At 46.5% G+C, this 17,507-nt stretch overlaps 7 protein-coding genes across 7 annotated transcripts; 3 read left to right on the top strand and 4 right to left on the bottom strand.

Annotated features, from left to right (window-relative positions):
* Nucleotides 1-803: 803 nt before the first annotated feature.
* Nucleotides 804-1,706, top strand: PEX2_101210 (alpha/beta hydrolase; the record flags this gene model as incomplete). Its single annotated transcript, XM_016747391.1, has 1 exon — nucleotides 804-1,706. One exon carries the CDS (start codon nucleotides 804-806, stop codon nucleotides 1,704-1,706), a length of 903 nt encoding a protein of 300 aa, XP_016601866.1.
* A 441-nt stretch (nucleotides 1,707-2,147) lies between these two features.
* Nucleotides 2,148-3,044, bottom strand: PEX2_101200 (alpha/beta hydrolase; the record flags this gene model as incomplete). Its single annotated transcript, XM_016747390.1, has 1 exon — nucleotides 2,148-3,044. One exon carries the CDS (start codon nucleotides 3,042-3,044, stop codon nucleotides 2,148-2,150), a length of 897 nt encoding a protein of 298 aa, XP_016601865.1.
* A 423-nt stretch (nucleotides 3,045-3,467) lies between these two features.
* Nucleotides 3,468-5,688, bottom strand: PEX2_101190 (fungal specific transcription factor domain-containing protein; the record flags this gene model as incomplete). The annotated part of the gene is made up of 3 exons (XM_016747389.1): nucleotides 3,468-3,521; nucleotides 3,581-4,759; nucleotides 4,813-5,688. The coding sequence occupies 3 exons, from the start codon at nucleotides 5,686-5,688 to the stop codon at nucleotides 3,468-3,470; spliced, it is 2,109 nt and encodes a 702-aa protein (XP_016601864.1).
* A 2,389-nt stretch (nucleotides 5,689-8,077) lies between these two features.
* On the bottom strand, nucleotides 8,078-8,596 carry PEX2_101180 (Phenolic acid decarboxylase, bacterial; the record flags this gene model as incomplete). The annotated part of the gene is made up of 1 exon (XM_016747388.1): nucleotides 8,078-8,596. The coding sequence occupies one exon, from the start codon at nucleotides 8,594-8,596 to the stop codon at nucleotides 8,078-8,080; it is 519 nt and encodes a 172-aa protein (XP_016601863.1).
* A 569-nt stretch (nucleotides 8,597-9,165) lies between these two features.
* On the bottom strand, nucleotides 9,166-9,876 carry PEX2_101170 (acetolactate decarboxylase; the record flags this gene model as incomplete). The annotated part of the gene is made up of 1 exon (XM_016747387.1): nucleotides 9,166-9,876. The coding sequence occupies one exon, from the start codon at nucleotides 9,874-9,876 to the stop codon at nucleotides 9,166-9,168; it is 711 nt and encodes a 236-aa protein (XP_016601862.1).
* A 787-nt stretch (nucleotides 9,877-10,663) lies between these two features.
* Nucleotides 10,664-14,567, top strand: PEX2_101160 (Acetolactate synthase, large subunit, biosynthetic; the record flags this gene model as incomplete). Its single annotated transcript, XM_016747386.1, has 8 exons — nucleotides 10,664-10,745; nucleotides 10,798-12,335; nucleotides 12,843-13,018; nucleotides 13,067-13,186; nucleotides 13,236-13,483; nucleotides 13,537-13,899; nucleotides 13,949-14,074; nucleotides 14,119-14,567. The coding sequence occupies 8 exons, from the start codon at nucleotides 10,664-10,666 to the stop codon at nucleotides 14,565-14,567; spliced, it is 3,102 nt and encodes a 1,033-aa protein (XP_016601861.1).
* A 778-nt stretch (nucleotides 14,568-15,345) lies between these two features.
* On the top strand, nucleotides 15,346-17,456 carry PEX2_101150 (Major facilitator superfamily domain, general substrate transporter; the record flags this gene model as incomplete). Its single annotated transcript, XM_016747385.1, has 10 exons — nucleotides 15,346-15,523; nucleotides 15,576-15,715; nucleotides 15,770-16,002; nucleotides 16,055-16,148; nucleotides 16,214-16,363; nucleotides 16,417-16,594; nucleotides 16,647-16,858; nucleotides 16,914-17,128; nucleotides 17,199-17,288; nucleotides 17,351-17,456. 10 exons carry the CDS (start codon nucleotides 15,346-15,348, stop codon nucleotides 17,454-17,456), a joined length of 1,596 nt encoding a protein of 531 aa, XP_016601860.1.
* Between the last annotated feature and the right edge of the window lie 51 nt (nucleotides 17,457-17,507).

Here is a 17,507-nt window from a genome sequence, read left to right as displayed (position 1 = left end):
CTAAAAATTTCGAGCTGCGGCATAGAGTGGGTTTTGGTGGGTCGCTTTGTAGCGAGGCTGTATCCTGTGGTGGGATAGAGGAGGTCGAACTAGTGAATTTCACCGAGGTGCTGGAGCTATCCTTTTTTACTCCGAGTCGCTTTCGCATACCTGGGGGAAATTAGTTCATACTAAACCCAGTAAGCTAGGAAGCTATTAGGGCTTACGGTATGCTCTTTGGTTGATCCGATTTTGTCGCCGACGCCTTTCATCTGGGTCTGTCAGTCCAACCCAAGTTTCAGAAGGTTGCAGCTTATCACCGGAAACGGAAATAGACTGCACAGTTTTCGACGAAGTGGATTTGGTCATTGCAACTGTCAGCGGTAGGCTACTGTGTAAGCAGCTTGAAGATGACTGACCGACTAAGAGTACAAAGCCTGGAACTATATGCGTGTTTCTGAGAGAGAATAAACACCATGGGCCTTGTCCAATCAAATTGTCGCATAAGTGGAGTTGACCCACACGGATATTAAATCCATGGATGTCCTATCTAATATCCTATCTTTGGGCCTATCTTATCTCCCGTTCTATACTCCATAGGAAGTACATTGGGAGGAATTCCGCCCAGCCTTGGCCTTCGCAGCCAAGAATCATTAACTCCGCGTGTACTTGCGTCTCTGCCAAGTTCTGAATCTGTAAAGTAGGTCTTCATAATAGTCAAACAATAATAGACTTATGATATATAAGTAGCATTTCCTGTGTCCTCATTGTCTCCTATTGCAATCATCACCATTCCATACCATTGAACAACGAAATCCACCACCATGTTACCCATTTCGATCTTGAAAGGATCCATCACCCTAGCTGGTCTTCTATTTCAACCACAAAACATTACTGGCACTCTGCCAGGCCTTGTGATCATTCACCCTGGCGGGGGAGTGAAAGAGCAGGCTGCTAGTGTCTATGCTGAAAAGCTCTCCCTGGAAGGCTACGTCACTATCGCATACGATGCTGCTCATCAAGGTGACTCTGGAGGCCTCCCACACTTTTTGGAGAATCCCAACTCTAGGGTCACAGACGCCTCCGCCGTGGTCGACTATCTCGAGACGCTCGATTATGTTGACCCTGATCGTATCGCCGTGCTTGGAATTTGCGCCGGGGGAGGATATGCAGCAGCCGCAGCCAAGGGCGACCACCGCCTGAAGGCCGTTGCAACAGTTAGTGGAGTGAACATTGGCGACGCCAATCGCGAAGGCTGGCTTGGGACTGAGGATAAGGCTGGCAAAATTATGGTTCTTCAAGACATTACTGGTCCCATTCAAGCCGAAGCCAATGGGACCAAACCTGAATATTTCAACTATGTCCCCCCAAATCCCAACGAGAATACACCATATGACCTCAGAGATGCTGCCGACTACTACCTCACTCCGCGAGCTCAGCACCCCAACGCTCAGAATAAAATGCTTGCACGATCTCAATCACTCTTGCTCAACTTTGATGCGTGGGATTTTACAGACATATACCTTACTCAGCCAACTCTTGTCGTCTATGGCGACTTGGCAGAGAGCAAGTGGCATTCAGAGAGACTTTACAACAAGTTGAAGGGCAAAAACACTGGAGTAAGTCAGTACGTGATCCCAGGTGGTCGTCATATGGACTTCTATGACCGCCCCGCGTACGTCGATCCTTCTGTTAAGCAAATTGCCGACTTCTTCCGGCAAGTATAAGGGTATTTTTTTTACCCTTAAGTGGAAAGACCAATGCATGGAAATATACATATTCTAGGGAGCAATCTAGGGATTACCTAGCATGTGTTCTATCGCTTGGTAAATGTGAGATAGCATCAGTATTACAATTCATCTCACGCGCATAAGCAACCTACTGTCCACGGGTATCAATCCGTAAATCCTCTTTCATAAACAGAACCTAGTAAGTAGTACTTCCAGTATCTTTGCGCTGGTATCAACTCCCTAGCTTCTGAGATATCGTAAACAAATAGTATAGTATGGTATTCGATAACAAGCTTTCGGTTGGATCATTATAGATATTCAGGCTCCCAAATTACACGATCTGCATGTATATGAAAAGAATACCGAAAGATTTATGAACAATATCGGTTTAGGTTCGGGATTTTGTGCTCAATGTAAAAGTCTAGATACAAGAATTGATTACAAGTTCGCTTGCATGAACTCAGCCACATTTTTCACCGCAGGTTCAACAAACTCCTCCTTGTCATAAAGATCCATATGCGTAGCGTTTGAGAGAATGACCTTCTTTGACTTTCCGTCGAGTATCTTGTGGAGCTTCTCCGTATGCCATAGGGATCCGGCTTTCTCACCAGCAATGAGCAAAGCAGGCTGTGTGAGGAATGACTCGGCGAGATGGAAAGCGTCGAATGTAATCACCCTAGGGAAACTCAAGAACAACATGGTGTTCTTTGCACGGGGGTGCTGGGCTCTTGGTCCAAGATAATAATCGTGCGCCTCCTTCAGATCATAGGGTGTTTTGTCGTCTAATTGAGGAGGGACATACGGCCCCGTCGCACGCTCCGCTCCCCGTGCCTCTGCCGTGATCTGCGCAGCAGCTTGCTCCAACAACTTGGTATTCTTTCCCGAGTCCTCATCACCGTACCAGCCCAGTCGGGCCGAATCACCGATGTTCACCATGCTAATTGCGGCGACCGCCTTCAGCCGATGATCGGCCTTGGTCGCCGCGACGGCGTACCCTCCACCCGCACATATTCCCACCACTCCAATCCTTTCCGCATCGACGCTTTCGTCTTTCTGGAGGTAGTCGATCACTGCGTAGACATCGGCCACACGTTCGTTCGGGTCCTCCAGGAAACGGGGTTCGCCGCCGCTTTCGCCTTGGTAGGAAGCATCGTAGCAGACTACTGTGAACCCATGCGTAGCAAGTTTTTTCGCATATACTTGGGCTGTTTGCTCCTTGACTCCACCACCAGGGTGAACGATAATGAGAGCAGGGGTCTTTTCGCTGGAGGTGGTGGGCGTGAATAGAAGGCCAGCTAGCTGGATGGGCCCCTTTTGAATGGAGATGGCAGACATGATAGGTTCCTTTTGCAAAGAAAATAGAAAATATGATTGGAAACTCCAGGAGAGTCGATATTGAAGTTTTCAACTTTTATTGTGTACTTTTCTACGTATTTATGGGAGAATTCTCAAGGGTGGGCCATCTCTTCAATGATCTTGCATTGCGGATTTTAACAGTATCTCCGATCTAATGGAATTGGAATAAAATTGGAATGGCTGCAAATATCTCTTGTTCCATCAGAGGAAGATGAAGCTTTCAATTCGTATTATCTCCGGCGCTAGGACTTTAGCGGATTAACCCCTACTTTTATGGGCGAGAGTATTCAAATTTGAAAGATTTGAGTCTTTAATCATGCTTTCAACATTCACATCTTTCCTCCTTTTCTTTTTGTTAGTCTCCTGTTCTGCTCTGCCTATATTTCATGACTCGGGAAATGTCTAGAATGTGTTGCTACCGCCCCAGTTTGCGTGTGCGTAGTTTTCAAAGGTGTTCTAGAATGCAGTTAGAAAACCAATTTACGTCGCATCCATTGAAATAAATTTGTACTCACCCAATCAAAGTTCTCGGCAAATTCATCAGCCATGAGATTTGGAAACATTTGAAGCGAAGACCCCATCATGTTGAGGTCCTCGTGGGCCTCAGTAAGATTTGGTATCATGTTTGAGCCGGGCAAATTGCTGCTGAAGTACATGTTGTCCAGAGCGCCTGAAGTCTGCGCCGCGTGGTTTGCTTCTGTACTTGCCATCATGCCCATTGGCAGTGGACTTTGCATCATTGCACTCGAATGATCCGGTGGTTCGGTTGGACAAGTGTTGACGCCCGATAAATGACTATTCTCCGCGCTTCTGGTCTCCTCCGCAGTTTCCGGTGTGGATGCAGGACTCTTGATCTTTTCCAGCATGATCTCAAGCACTTTTGATGCCTGGAGTGCTTCAATTGAACTGTCGGCCAGTCCTTTCCAGAGATCTTTGGTCATTTCGAGGTTGCTCAACATCTCCATCCTTTGTTCAGATGTCCAAAAAAGCGCAGTTTCCCGTACCTTTTCATCGTTGCTAACCTCCGCCATGCAATCATAATGGAGGTCTAGCGCCACAAGCATGGCGCATACTAGAAATTCTTTCGTGGCCATTGAATTTACAAACCATTCAAGGGATCGAGGACCATCAGTATCATTTGATTTCTGATGCAGATTTATTAGGTTTCGTAGCGTATCTGATGCAGCCGTGACAGCGCTTCGGCGCGAATACGCGTATTGTGGGTTTTCCCGTGCGCGAGGCACGTATTTCTTATGCAATAGGCAAATGATCTTGAGGTAAAGCGCGTTAATGCTGAACCTCATCATAACCACCGTAATTGAATCGCGGCAGCCTTCCAGTGGCACTACCTTCAGGTGCGGGGGAAACGTCTGGAAGATCCCACGAAGTCGGGTATCAAAGCGCAGGATTTCTTCGTACTGAATCTGACCACCAACGCGGTTTATTGTCTCCAGGATGTCGCTCATTTCTTGGCATAATTTCACCTTTGCAATCGAGTATGCAATCGGAGTAAGTTCATTGTTTGGGCGAGACGGAGGCAGAGTCGGACTTTCCGGACCAAAGTCTTCATCGAGAAGATTGGTGGGCGCCTGTGTATCGCAGTGGTGACTGTAAATTGTGTGAGGTAATGAAACCTGATGAGCAAACATCACATCGGCCATTCTCAGCAAAGCCCACGTCCGTCGTCTCATTTCCTATTACATGGTGTCAGCCTGTGGCTTTACAAGAGCGCATCTATAGCACCTACGCCCTGGAAAGGTGTCAATGATGTGAACCACTTAGCATCACGATGATAGCCCATGTGAAAGGCGATCTTGGTGGTCAATGAGACGATCAACCAGAGCCCCAAATCGACATCAAATCGCCACGAATACTCCCCAAAGACATAGAGTAGCATTGTCTCTACTGTGTTCTCAACCGGCTTCGTATAATCACCTGTGATCAAACACTGCACGATCCGTAACCGGTACTCGCCCGCCATCCTTAAAGTTTGTCCTTCCCATTGGCTAGGTTCATCCCCGAGCTTGTGATAACTCAGCATCCCTAGACACAGGATTGAGTAAAGCAAGCCTAACCACATGATAGGTGTTTTGGACGGATCTTCCCAGTGACGTTGCAGTTGCTGGTGAAATGTCGGGGGGTGGACAATGACGACAAGATTATCCGGTGAATTGAAGTATCGCGAGCATAAGGTGAGGACAGTCGACATTGGAGGCAACTCAGCTCGTAGTTCGACATCGGTAGCGGGAGGCACGACACCGAGAAGTAACGTGAGTCCTTCTCTGGCACTTGTCGGTGTAGACATACTGACCCTTTCGCGGCTGTTATCGATCTCCTTGTGGTTGGCGAAGTAGGCCTTGACCTCTGAAATTTCCGACAACACCGTATGCCAGTGTTCCTGGCCGATATACTTTGACCTTCCCTTGTCAAGGTTGATATCGAGGTAGCCCAGTGAGCTGGTCAAGCTGCTGTCAGTATTAGAATCCACATCATGAGCATGTGGCATCGCTTCCTTGTCCTGGCCGAGTAATTCAGAGTGTGGTGTGCTCCCGATCGGTTCAGTTCGAGCCACAGTGGTGGCAGTTGTTACACCTGAGACCTCGGCATTGCCAGTCCCACGCATTAAAGCAAGGATTAGATTTTCCAGGCGACCGATTCGATCTTGCATATCATCGGGTCTCGGAGTGCCCGGACTTTGGTTCTGTGTGCTAGGAGGAGTCGCGTAGATGCATGAACTGACATCAGCACCTTCACGCCTCACACAGTTTCTACAAGGGTGATTACGATCACATTTCCTGGTAAAGTCAGTTCAAACGAACAAAATACCATTACACGTATGTTTTTACCATCTATAGCAGGTTGTTAGAACTATATTTTCGTGCTAGGTGAATTCGGGATTGACTAACTTTCGGGTTCGGCACGGATAACAGCTTAGCGGGACTCTGTTTCTCTTTTTGACAACATGAAACTGGCGTTCAATAGACCTGGCTTCTATGGAAGCACCGGGATTGATGGACGAAGTGGTGGGGTCCATAAAGAAACGGTGCGCAGTAGGCCCTCAAAATGATTACCAGCAATGTAGATAGTGTTGAGGAATTCAATCGAACAAAAGACAAACCATTGAGTCAGGATCTGGGAAATGCGTAGTGTCAGTGGTTGGAGAAACCTGTGAAGTACTTGCCCAGGTGCGATGTTGGCATTAGTCAGCCTTTACCCGATATTCCAAGGTTGTACTAGGCCCAAATGATTATAGTATGAATTAGGCCTATCTAGGTAATCCTCTAACCTAAATAGGTAGCACTTGTCAAGGCCGAATCCATACTACACAAGTTAACTAGTCATTTTGATACAAGTACAGGCTCTCATATCCCTACTAAGCTTCTTAGGTTATGTATAGTTCTTCACATAATCAGTCTTCCTCTTTCAAGCGCAAACGCTTTACACCTCCCGACTCTGGTCTCGACAACTTCCTTTTCTCGGGTCTTGATCGCTTAAGTGTCCGAGTATGCAAAGTAGCGCGGTGAAAGTCGATAATCAATGCAGTTTGACATGCAGAGCACTTGTGAGCTATCTTAATCCAGACTGCTTTCAGTCAATGGGCTCTGGGAAAATTGATTTTCTCCTCATTTGAAATTTCAGACACTATGAGAGAAAACGTCTCATTTCCAGCTGCTTAAGCGAACGCTTCAGTATAGGTTCGTTGTCATAATGCAGCAAATGAGAGGCGATGCTTCCGTCTGATGGGCTGATCTGCCAATCGGATTGCGGAGTGTGCTCAGGAGGTGGGTCTCTAAGACTGGGTTCTTTGTTTGTTATGGATGATCATATCTACTGCGAGTAAGGATGTGACAGGAAAACAAATATAAGCTAAGTAGTTCCCCTGAATCCCTAGGACTCACTGGTTTTCCTAAGTTTCTTATTTCCGGTGCCTTCTCTTAGATCTAAACCCCTACCCGGAAAGCGCCTGCTACTTATCCAATCCCGTAATGCCGAAGAATAATACTCTGCCCGAGCTCTTACCTAGGGAAAAGGGATCGGGTATACGGTATCTGGAAACAGATATTACGGACCTACCCGTCACTAACCAGCGGTGATCCACAAGGCATACAGATAGGCCACCGAGAGCCAACCAATCTACTTATCAGCAAATCACGTATAACACCACGGCAGAAAAGGGTCAGCTAGAAGGTAGCCACTTTCGGCCCCCTTTGAGCAAATGGAAATTCTACCCTTTAAGATAACTAATATATTATATATTAGGTACTAGACTTATCTTATAACTTAAAATTCTAAAATAATAAATAAGAAAGAGAATAGGTTAAATATCTTATTAGTTTAAACCTCCTTTTCTAGATATTTAAGAGGAAGTAATTTACTTCCTTAATTTAAATAGTATAAAAGGCTTTAGCTAAACCTACTTTACTCTATCCTTATACTACTTAATACTAGCTTAAGAAATTAGTTAATAAGGAGTAATATATAAGCTTTTCTATAAATCTTAAAGATTGCACACAAAACACAATTAGAATGTTACCATCGTGCCTAGCTTGATACCATTGGCATTATTAGTCGTCTCCTGTCCTATAACAGTGCCCCGCCCGTTAGCCTAGATGATGTTATAGTCGATATTGTCTGTCTTGAGGTCCTTCTGGTGGATTTTCCTAGAATTCTCACGATTAATTCGAGTGGCATACCGTAGTCTGTAAGATCGTCCTGGACTTTTCTTGTTGCTCCTTGGGAAGTCAAAAAAATACCCCGCCGGCACTCCCAGCCCTCACTAATGTGCATATCATCACGATATTCGATGTCTTAGCATTCAAATCTGGACACCGCGAGCGAAGTAAACTTTTTCTGAAAAAGTGCACCCACAAAGAGTTGAGACTGACCAACCCATCACTTGTGTGCACGCCAGATTTGATCATATATCTTAGGTACTTGGCATCCCGCACACGAAACAGCCCGTTCGATAGTCTGGGTCAAGTTCATCACGATTGATTCAACTCTGAACACTTCTAAAGAGTTGGCAAGCTCATATCACACGGGACTAAATCGCCCTTTCCCCAAAAATCCTCCAAAATATCCGCCTGCTCATTCAACAGTAACCTGTCAGTCTGAATCCCAATCTTCGCAAGGCCCCTCCACCTCTCCAAATCCCGCAAATTTCGCTTATCACCATGCGCATCCTCCGCATTCTCCCAATGCCCCTTGCTGAATCCAAGCATGGTAGTGATCTTCTTCCGCGGAATATCATACACAAGCGAACAAATGGTCCCCGTCTCCTCCAGCCAGTTACATTGCCATATCTCCCCTGCGCGGATGCATTGGTAATCTGCCGTTTGAAAATTTATGCGTCCCGCCATTGGTCCGCCATGGATGGCGTAGTTGATTCGGCTTGAGGATTCGAACCACATTTCGTATCGCCATTTTTCGGGTTTGCCTGACGCATCTTGGGCTGCGTAGTCATATATCAAGTGGCGGTTTTGGAGGTCCTTTTCGAAGGTTGAGGTGGCAGATGGTGGGTGGATAGGCATTTTAGATTGGGATATGGTTGGCTATGATTTTGAAGGGTGGGTGGGACTTGGTATATATATAGGCACTCGGTCAAACTTAAATTAATTGGGCTATGGTTACACAAACCAATACTTTTTAAACATGACTGTATTATTCCAATCGCTACTCTGAGCACGCACCTCGGATGTTGTGTAACACTCTGAATGCAACCCTACCTAGTTAACTATAGGTGACCAACTTGTAGAAACCGCGAGCAGTCTCGAGCGGCTCCTATCGATGAGGGCCCAGCTCGCTCAGTGGTTCACAGCAGAGGGTGGTTAATTAGTGTGGTACAACTATATGAATAAAAGATCTCGTGTAACCTTAATTTATATTTAGTCACTCCTTTCAGACATCAAATGCTCCAAGAAGTTTTTCAAAGATAAGCATATAAATCAAACCACGAGGTACACTTCTAATTTGGACAACTTTCCACCAGTGACGCATGTTAATTCGAAAGCTCATACTGCCAATACCGTAAAAAGAAAGTGCGCTGCCCTCTAATGAAATACCCGACTGTAATTGACTAGCCAGTCAGAAATCCAGCAGTTTAACCCCCTTCCGCCACATGAAGCTCCGCATCCCTTGCACCTTGAATGACCTTTTCATTAAACTCTTCGTTCTGAGGCAGCTTAACCGTATATTCTTCAATAGCGGCCGCTTGTAGTCTGACTTCTCTTGTGTCAAACCCAATGACATGACCGCCTTGGGTTTTGTCTTTCGACAAAAAATGCAAGTGGAAGCCCGCAACACTAAAACCTCCACTAAAAGCCGGAGACCAGAATCCAAAAAGAGTACCCTCAACATTGCTGGAGCTCACGATTTGCTGCCGCTTGACTAGCTCAAGTAGAGATTCCCGAAGCTTAGACTGTCCCGCTATGATACGGAACTTGATATAGTTGAACAGCCCGTCGACACGAATTGACAAAAAGCAATTCTGCCGGGAAGGAAGCAGAGGCTCTAGCGCCCCCGGAAGCGAGTCCATGTCGAGGGAAGACAAGAGCTTCTCGATGGTCGGTTTGAATCGAGTGACCATGATGAAAGGTAGGGTGTCTGAAATTTCAACTTTTCGGATTTGCCCGCACGAAGGAAAGTAGTAAACTTCGCCGTCAATGATGACTATCTCCCCATTAAGGTTCGACACGGTACCGAGGCCGTGGTCGCCATGTGTGAGAGTGTCTTTAACGGCAATTCCTGTTTGGCATATTCCCTCCATTAGAGCACTAAGGATAGAATACTGGTAAAGGTTGTTCGCGGCCATTGTGTCTGTTGCCAGCGGACTTGGAATGTAGAATATGATAGTATAACTAGTTGGGAATCCAATAAATTTTCAGGGCCGTGAGTGGTGAAAGAGCGAAATATATGTTATAAATCACATACGCTCCAGATTATGTACTTAGGGCACGAAAATTCTTACCGTCTATGATAAATTGCCACACATTTTTCTTTTTACATTAACCGCTACATGCATATAGAAATTTAAAGATAAACGAACTAATCTCCGAAACTAGCCACAATAGGTGTTCTCTGCATTAAGAATGGTGTCCTTGTGGTCACACAAAACGTCATCGCCACATGGCGGCCAGGAGGAAGATAACGAAAACCAAAAGTGAAAGATTGTCCTGATTGTCCTGATTGTCCTGATCGTCGTGATTTTCCTGATTGTCCTGACTGTCCTACCTGGATCTGAATGCTTGAAATGTGCCGATCCTTTAGGATATCAATGGTGGATGGTGACACAGTACGTCATCAGCATCATACAAGCCGGAAACCGAGTTTTATAGTGATGTGGCTCTGCTGACCGGAGTTACTGAATTGAACTGTTATGCATTAGTATGATACCCTTCTATAGATTTTTCCTACGCGATGGCTGCATAATATAGGCTAGGTTACTTCATTGCGTGCTAGGGATTCTGATTTTGACATATATACCCTCCATTGCCCGTACAAATCCACACCAACGCACACATCTATTGGAAGATGCAAGACAAGACAATCCCATGCTTTTTTCATCTTCGACACTGAGCAAATACACACCAGCTTTCAAAATGCCAAGTCACAACTCGGAAGGTCTAACAGGTGGGGATCTTCTCTGTAAGCTGCTCGCTAGTCACAACGTCAGTCATGTGTGTACGTAAACTCTTCCTCAATGTGTCTCAAGCCCCTTCTGATTAAATACCAGTTGGTTATCCTGGCGGCGCAGCCCTTCCTCTCTTTGATGCCCTCTACAGGAATGATTTGTTTCGTTTCATTCTCTCTCACCATGAACAGGGTGCCGGTCATATGGCAGAAGGCTATGCATGCGCTAGTACGAAGCCAGGCATTGTGTTGGTAACCTCAGGTCCAGGGAGCTCGAACCTCGTTACACCTATGCTAAATGCCCTTCTGGACGGCACACCGATGGTTGTGATTTGTGGTCAGGTGGCGACTACTGCCCAGGGGACTGGTGCCTTCCAGGAGATTGACATTATGGCAATTGCCCGGTCGTGCACAAAGTGGTGTACTGCTGTGAAAAAGATTAGTGACCTACCGAATGCTGTACATGATGCGTTCTACCATGCGACTTCAACGCGCCCCGGGCCTGTTCTAATTTCTATTCCAAAGGATATCGGAGCAGGGAGCTTTGAGCCAGTAACATCTCAAGATCCTCTAAGCATATCGCCACAAAGGGTGAAGCAAGAGAAGCCTGTTCAAGAGGAAGTGGCACTTCGGGATATTAGTTGCACCTCGAATGTCCAAGACAGTATCGACCACATTGCGAAACTGGTCAATGATTCTGAGCGTCCTATCATATGCGCTGGCCATGGAGTCCTCTCTAATAAAACTGGCCCAGCCCTACTTTCCCAGATTGCAGAAAAAAGCAAAATTCCAGTCGCGACCACACTACTTGGATTGGGATGTTTTGACGAGACTCACGAACTGGCCTTGCATATGGTTGGCACCTATGGAGCGCCGTATGCAAACTATTCCATCCAAAATGCCGATTTGGTTCTTGTGTTTGGTGCCCGTCTCGATGAGAGGGCCGTCGGTAATCCACTAGAATATGCCCCCAAAGCCAGAGAGGCAGCTCAAGCTGGGCGAGGAGGCATTTTCCAGTTTGATTTGAATCCTGAGATAGTGGGAAAACTCATCAAACCAACCCAACTCGTCATTGGAGATTTGTGTGATGCACTACCAAGCTTGCTGTCTCGCTTGAACAAGCGAGATGATCGAGAAGTCTGGCTAGATCAGATCCAACAGTGGAAGAAGAAACATGTCTTTCAAGTGCCCCTCAAAAGCATGGAAAGTCATGCCACGCCTCAACAGACTATGGCAGAGTTAGACCGCCAAACAGAATCATTGAAGCATCGCGTTACCGTGACGACAGGTGTGGGACAGCATCAAATGTGGGCTGCACAGCGCTATCGCTTCAGATATCCTCGGTCATTTGTCACATCCGGCTCTTTAGGTACCATGGGATTCGGGCTGCCGGCTGCAATTGGAGCCCAAATAGCCCGACCCGACCAAATAGTGATTGACATAGACGGCGATGCCTCGTTCTGTATGACCATGGAGGAGCTACTCACTGCGTCGCAGTACGATCTCCCAATCAAAGTCCTTATATTTAACAACGACGTCCAGGGAATGATCGCACAGCTACAGCAAAGCAATTATGGAGGTCGAGTTTGTTTCAACCGTCAGGCCAATCCAGACTTTGTTCAGTTGGCTCAGAGTATGGGATGTGAGAGTCGGCGATGCGGGAGTGCAAAGGATTTGTCGAGTTGTATCCAGTGGCTACTCGAGTCCCGGAGACCAGCACTACTTGATGTTTTGATGAGTGAAACGCAAATGCTTCCTATTGTGCCAAGTGGGAAAGCATTAGATCAGGTCGCATTGGAGTTAGATGTGGTTGTATAGGTTATTTCGCATTTCCATATTAGACAAACTTTAGGGTTTTATCTGAACAGGATAAAGAGAAAATACATGATATAGATGATCCTGGAAAAAAACAAAAGCCCAGAAAAGTGCGGTGTTTTCAACGTTAATGACCGTAAGTCACTGGATGGAAAATTGTCAGATCCGGAAGTTTAAAACATGGATCAATTATTATGAAAATAACGTACTTTTCTCATGGAATTCCTGTTAGAACCCCTAACAAATCGGGGTTGCTCGGGCATGCTTCCCCGAGAGTGGGGGTGAAAGGGTATATAAATTCGACCTAACATGATAATCAGTTCGTTGTCAGAGTGGCCTTTTGATAAAAACAAGGTTCAATCGGAGACATTCAACCTCATGGCTTTTCTCCCTATTTCAGCCTTGCTTATGGGGCTCGCAGCTTCGGCTTTGAGCTTGACCTTCAATGTCCCGACATCCCCGCCTTCAAACTCAAGTGGGCAGCTCTCTGCAGCTCCAGTGGGTGTATCGTGAGTTTCAATCAAAGCTCTTGATGGGTATAATTAATTATTGTAAAGTCTGGAGTTTTTTACATTCCCCGCGTACATCCAAGATGTCAAATCAACGATGACATGTCTGCAGAACTTGAAGGATCTGACAGGAACGTGGCCCCCTATGAGAATCGGAGGCACTACTCAGTGTGTATGACTTTGTTATGGGCCAATAAGTGTGGCTAACAGTACGCAGGGACCGTGCGACGTATGATAGCTTGTCAACCGAGGCTGTCACTTATACAGTGGCCAGCGCAGGTGCTGCGCCAGAGACTTTGACTTACGGCCCATCCTTTATCTCCTTGGCTGCAAGCTATGCTGGACAAGTCATTATTGGATTGAACCGCCGTTTGGATGATATCTCCAACACAATCTCGGCCGCGCTTCTCGTCCAGAGCAAAATGGATAACCTATACTCCATTGAACTGGGAAATGAGCCAAACTGTTGGTCTTTGATCACTTACCCTTAGCTATGGAAACACTAATTGAGCGTTTAGTTTTCGTTAACAGCGATCCTATTGCCAACGGTGCATCCTGGACAGCTGCAGCAGATGAAGCATCCCAAGTCAGTTGGCAAGATGCGGTGTGCGGAAATCTTTCTGCAACTGATATTATATCAGCAGGTGTCTACTTTGGCACTTCACCCATGAGCCTGGTCAGCCTTACCGAGAAAGAAGGTGATGCGGATGACTATGTGAAGGATTATTGCTCTCACAACTACCCTCAATCATCTGGCTCCTACAATCTGGCTACTCTCATGGGCCACAGCGATATTACCACTCAGATCAAGCCTTACGCTGCTGAGATCTCTGCTGCTGCTGGCAAAGGCAAGCCACATATATTCGGCGAGACCAACTCCGGTAAGTTAGCGTTCGGTGTCAATTGATGGAAATGCTAAGACATATCCAGCAACCCAAGGAGGTGGTGGTATCAGCCCGACCTTTGGTGCTGCTCTTTGGATTTTGGACTATGTGATGCAGACTGTTCTTATGGGCACAAATGCCCTTTACTTCCACCAGGGTACCATTGGAAACTGTAAGTTATTCGGAAATTCCTGCCTACCCAATCTAACTTTCAAGGCCAATACTGCTGGTGGGGCCGCTACAATATAGGCTCCCCTTACTACGGTGCTTATTTCGCCACCATGGCGCTCGCCAACGCCGACCACATTGCGCCTCTGGATAGCCAAGATACAGCATATGCAGCCTACGCCATCTACAAGGCTGGGATTCCTGTGCGTGTCCTTCTCTACAATTCCGACTACTATATCTCTACCAGCGGAACCCGCTCGTCGCAGACATACACCCTGTCTGGGCTTTCGTCCCCTAGCGTCACTGCTAAACGGCTGACTGCCCCTTACGCCACCTCTCGGGTCGATCAGGGCCAAAACCCGACCGTTGCAGGCCAAACGTTTGTGAATGGCACTTGCACTATTCAGGGGACAGAAAGCGTGGAAACAGTCACTGTCTCTGGCGGGAAAGCAAGCTTCACTGTTACAGCTTCCGAAGCTCTTCTGGTTTACCTGTAATTACTCGGTCATAGTTTCCTAGAAAGGAGCTCGGGGCAGTGTTTGCCCGAAAAGTCCGAAGATTGGAGATGGATGGAATGTGGAGGTTAAATTTCCTCCTATAGGCGCCACGCCACCGGGGATTTTCTCGTTAGGGCTAGTGGGCGTTTGCGGGGTAGAGGGCCTTGGTTGGATTCAATTCAATAGCAAGTTTCCTTGAGGATATTGATCGTGTACTTGGCGAGTAGTAAAGTAAGACTAAAGGGGGTTCGACAAAACATATTGTTTCCGAGTAATTCCTTGAGGGTTGCAATAACCAGAGACAACACCGTCGTACATCTAGAGATGCATGCCTCAACTCCAAGACCATAATGAGCTTCAAAACTTGTCTCTTCTTGTTGGTCTCTCCATAAATGATAGTCAACCACTAGCTAATAGCTTCGGTATAATCCAGAGCGAATCATTTGCCGCTCATTTGGGCGCTCACTAGTATGCTTTTTCACAAGCCAACTAGCCACTTTTGCTGAAAACAACCCATGAGAACCTTTTGAAATAGCGAGTCGGCAAATGAACCACGCGAGTTTAGCCTTGTAGAATCCGATTTGTGAGTTGAGTCTGACACCTAGTCTATGTAGCTGAGTTCCGTGAATAGAGTTAGCAAACCAATACTAGTTAGCACTCTAAGCTCAGTCCAAGGACTGGAAATATAAAGATTACCGTCCCACTACTCATCTTTGCTTGATACGAACTTGGCGAATTTTCTTTCCTTGGACATATACTCTATCTACTTGTGTTCACTATGGATATTTCCAAGGCCGGCGTTGAAAATATTGAGAATGTCTTGCCTACCAAGAGCATGGGGCCCATCATGCGATCTCGCGAGGACGACCTCGGCGTCTGGCAGTGTGTGCGACGGTTCAAGACGGTGTCACTGATCGCTATGACTGCGGCGTTTAGCGCATCGTTGGATGGCTACCGTAAGCTACTGCTTTGACCTGTTAGATTTGAACCATACTAATCCGACCACAGAAATTAATCTGAATGGCGGTATTGTCTCCAACAAAGGTTTCATTCGACAGATGGCTTCCCCCGGCACATCGATCATCGCAGGCAAATACATCTCCGCATGGGGCGGCGTCCAATCCGCCGGTCAAACTGTCGGTCAAATTGTATGTCTTTCGGACCTCCAGGTCAGATCTAGCGAGTGACTGACTACTCTCCAGCTCCTCCAATATGCCACGGAAAAATTCGGTCGGAAAGTCGCATTCTATATAATCTGGCTCGATATTGTTATCAGCGTGTTCATTGAGTCTTTTGCAACAAGATGGGATCACTGGCTCGCAGCGAAACTGTTCTCTGGAATGGGCGTGGGTATGCTGCAATCCACCTTGCCTCTCTACTTGTCCGAGATTGCCCCGACCCAGCTGCGAGGTTTCTATATCAACGCGTACAGCTTGTGAGTTAGTAGTATGGCAAATCTGGGGTACTGTTTGCTGATTCCTCTTTAGTTGGTTTGTGGTTGGTCAGATCTTCGCCTCAGTGGCGCTCCAGGAACTCAGCGCAAAGGATCCATATGAATTCCGAGTTCCTATCTATACACAGGTTGGTTGTCTCTCATTTATGTTTCATGGTCAAGATAGTCACTAAAGATTTTCACGCACAATCAGTGGGCTATGGTTGGCATCATCATCGTTATCTTTACCTTCATTCCAGAATCACCCTGGTGGCTGGTGAGCAAAGGAAAGATCGACAAGGCAGCCAAAATTTTAACTAGGTGCAATGGCAATGTTGAGGGATATAGTGTTGACGAGCAGATTGTGGGTTATTCTCCCTGTTGTTCGTATTTGAATGAAGTTCTAACATCCTTCAGGAAGTCATGACTGCCACAATTGCGGAGGAGCGTATCGTCGCAGAGCGTAATTCCGAAGAGGGACCATGGGCTGTTTTCCAGGGCCGCAATCGCCTTCGTTTCTTTATTGCTGCTTGGCCAAAGATTGCCCAGCAACTTGTCGGCTTGTCTGTGTTTAACACCTATGCTACATATTTCTGTGAGTACTATACGTTTCATACCATTCTTTCACGCTGCTAATATCGCTCTAGTTCAATATGCTGGCAGCAAAGATCCATTCATGGTGACAGTCATTTTATCTTGTGTCCAGTTGATATCTATGCTGGTGACTGCCGTCACCACGGACAAGCTTGGTCGTCGTCCTTTGACAATCTATCCCTATGCAGTTACATCTGCGTCAGTCTTGTGTCTCGGAATTATTGGCTGCTTCGATTATACCAAGCCATCAACGAGTTCACTGCTGGTAATTCCTTAAGAACTCAGCACACCTTTGGCAAATTACTGACTGTATGACCTAGATCTTCTTCGCTTGTTTGGCAACCTTGTCCACCACTGGTGCATCAGCTATTGGCTATGCTTACGCCGCTGAGATCCCTCAGCAACGCTTGCGTGCAAAGACAGCCGGTTGGGCTCTTGCATCCTCAAACTTGGTTGCTATCATGTTTAGTTTCTGCACGCCTTTGATGATCAATAATGCGCCTGTCTCACACTGGGGTGTCAAAACTGGTTTCTTGTTAGTCTTCTGTCATCTTGTCCATGTCCACTTTCGCACTTCAAAATACTAACAGGCTAACCTTTTACAGCTTTGCGGGTACAGGTACACTTGCAGTAATCATTGCTTGGTTCATTCTTCCAGAAGTTACACGCCGGACACCGGCCGAAATTGATGAGATGTATGTCAATATTGTATCCGATATCATTTGAAGAGACTTGGCTGACACGTTGTATTCGCAAGGTTCGAGAAGAGGGTCAATCTTCGGAAGTTCAAGGGATATGTCACTGAAGTGCAGCTGCGCTCGAATGAGCAACGGGAGGACCATGAGATGGTAGTCACAGCCTAAGAGTTAAAATATCAGACGAAGATGGAATGGTACATTGTGATTGGCTATATG

Source organism: Penicillium expansum (assembly GCF_000769745.1).
Source record: "Penicillium expansum strain MD-8 chromosome Unknown contig355, whole genome shotgun sequence".
NCBI classification, from domain to species: Eukaryota; Fungi; Ascomycota; class Eurotiomycetes; order Eurotiales; family Aspergillaceae; genus Penicillium; species Penicillium expansum.
This window is presented reverse-complemented; position numbering and strand designations above follow the sequence as displayed.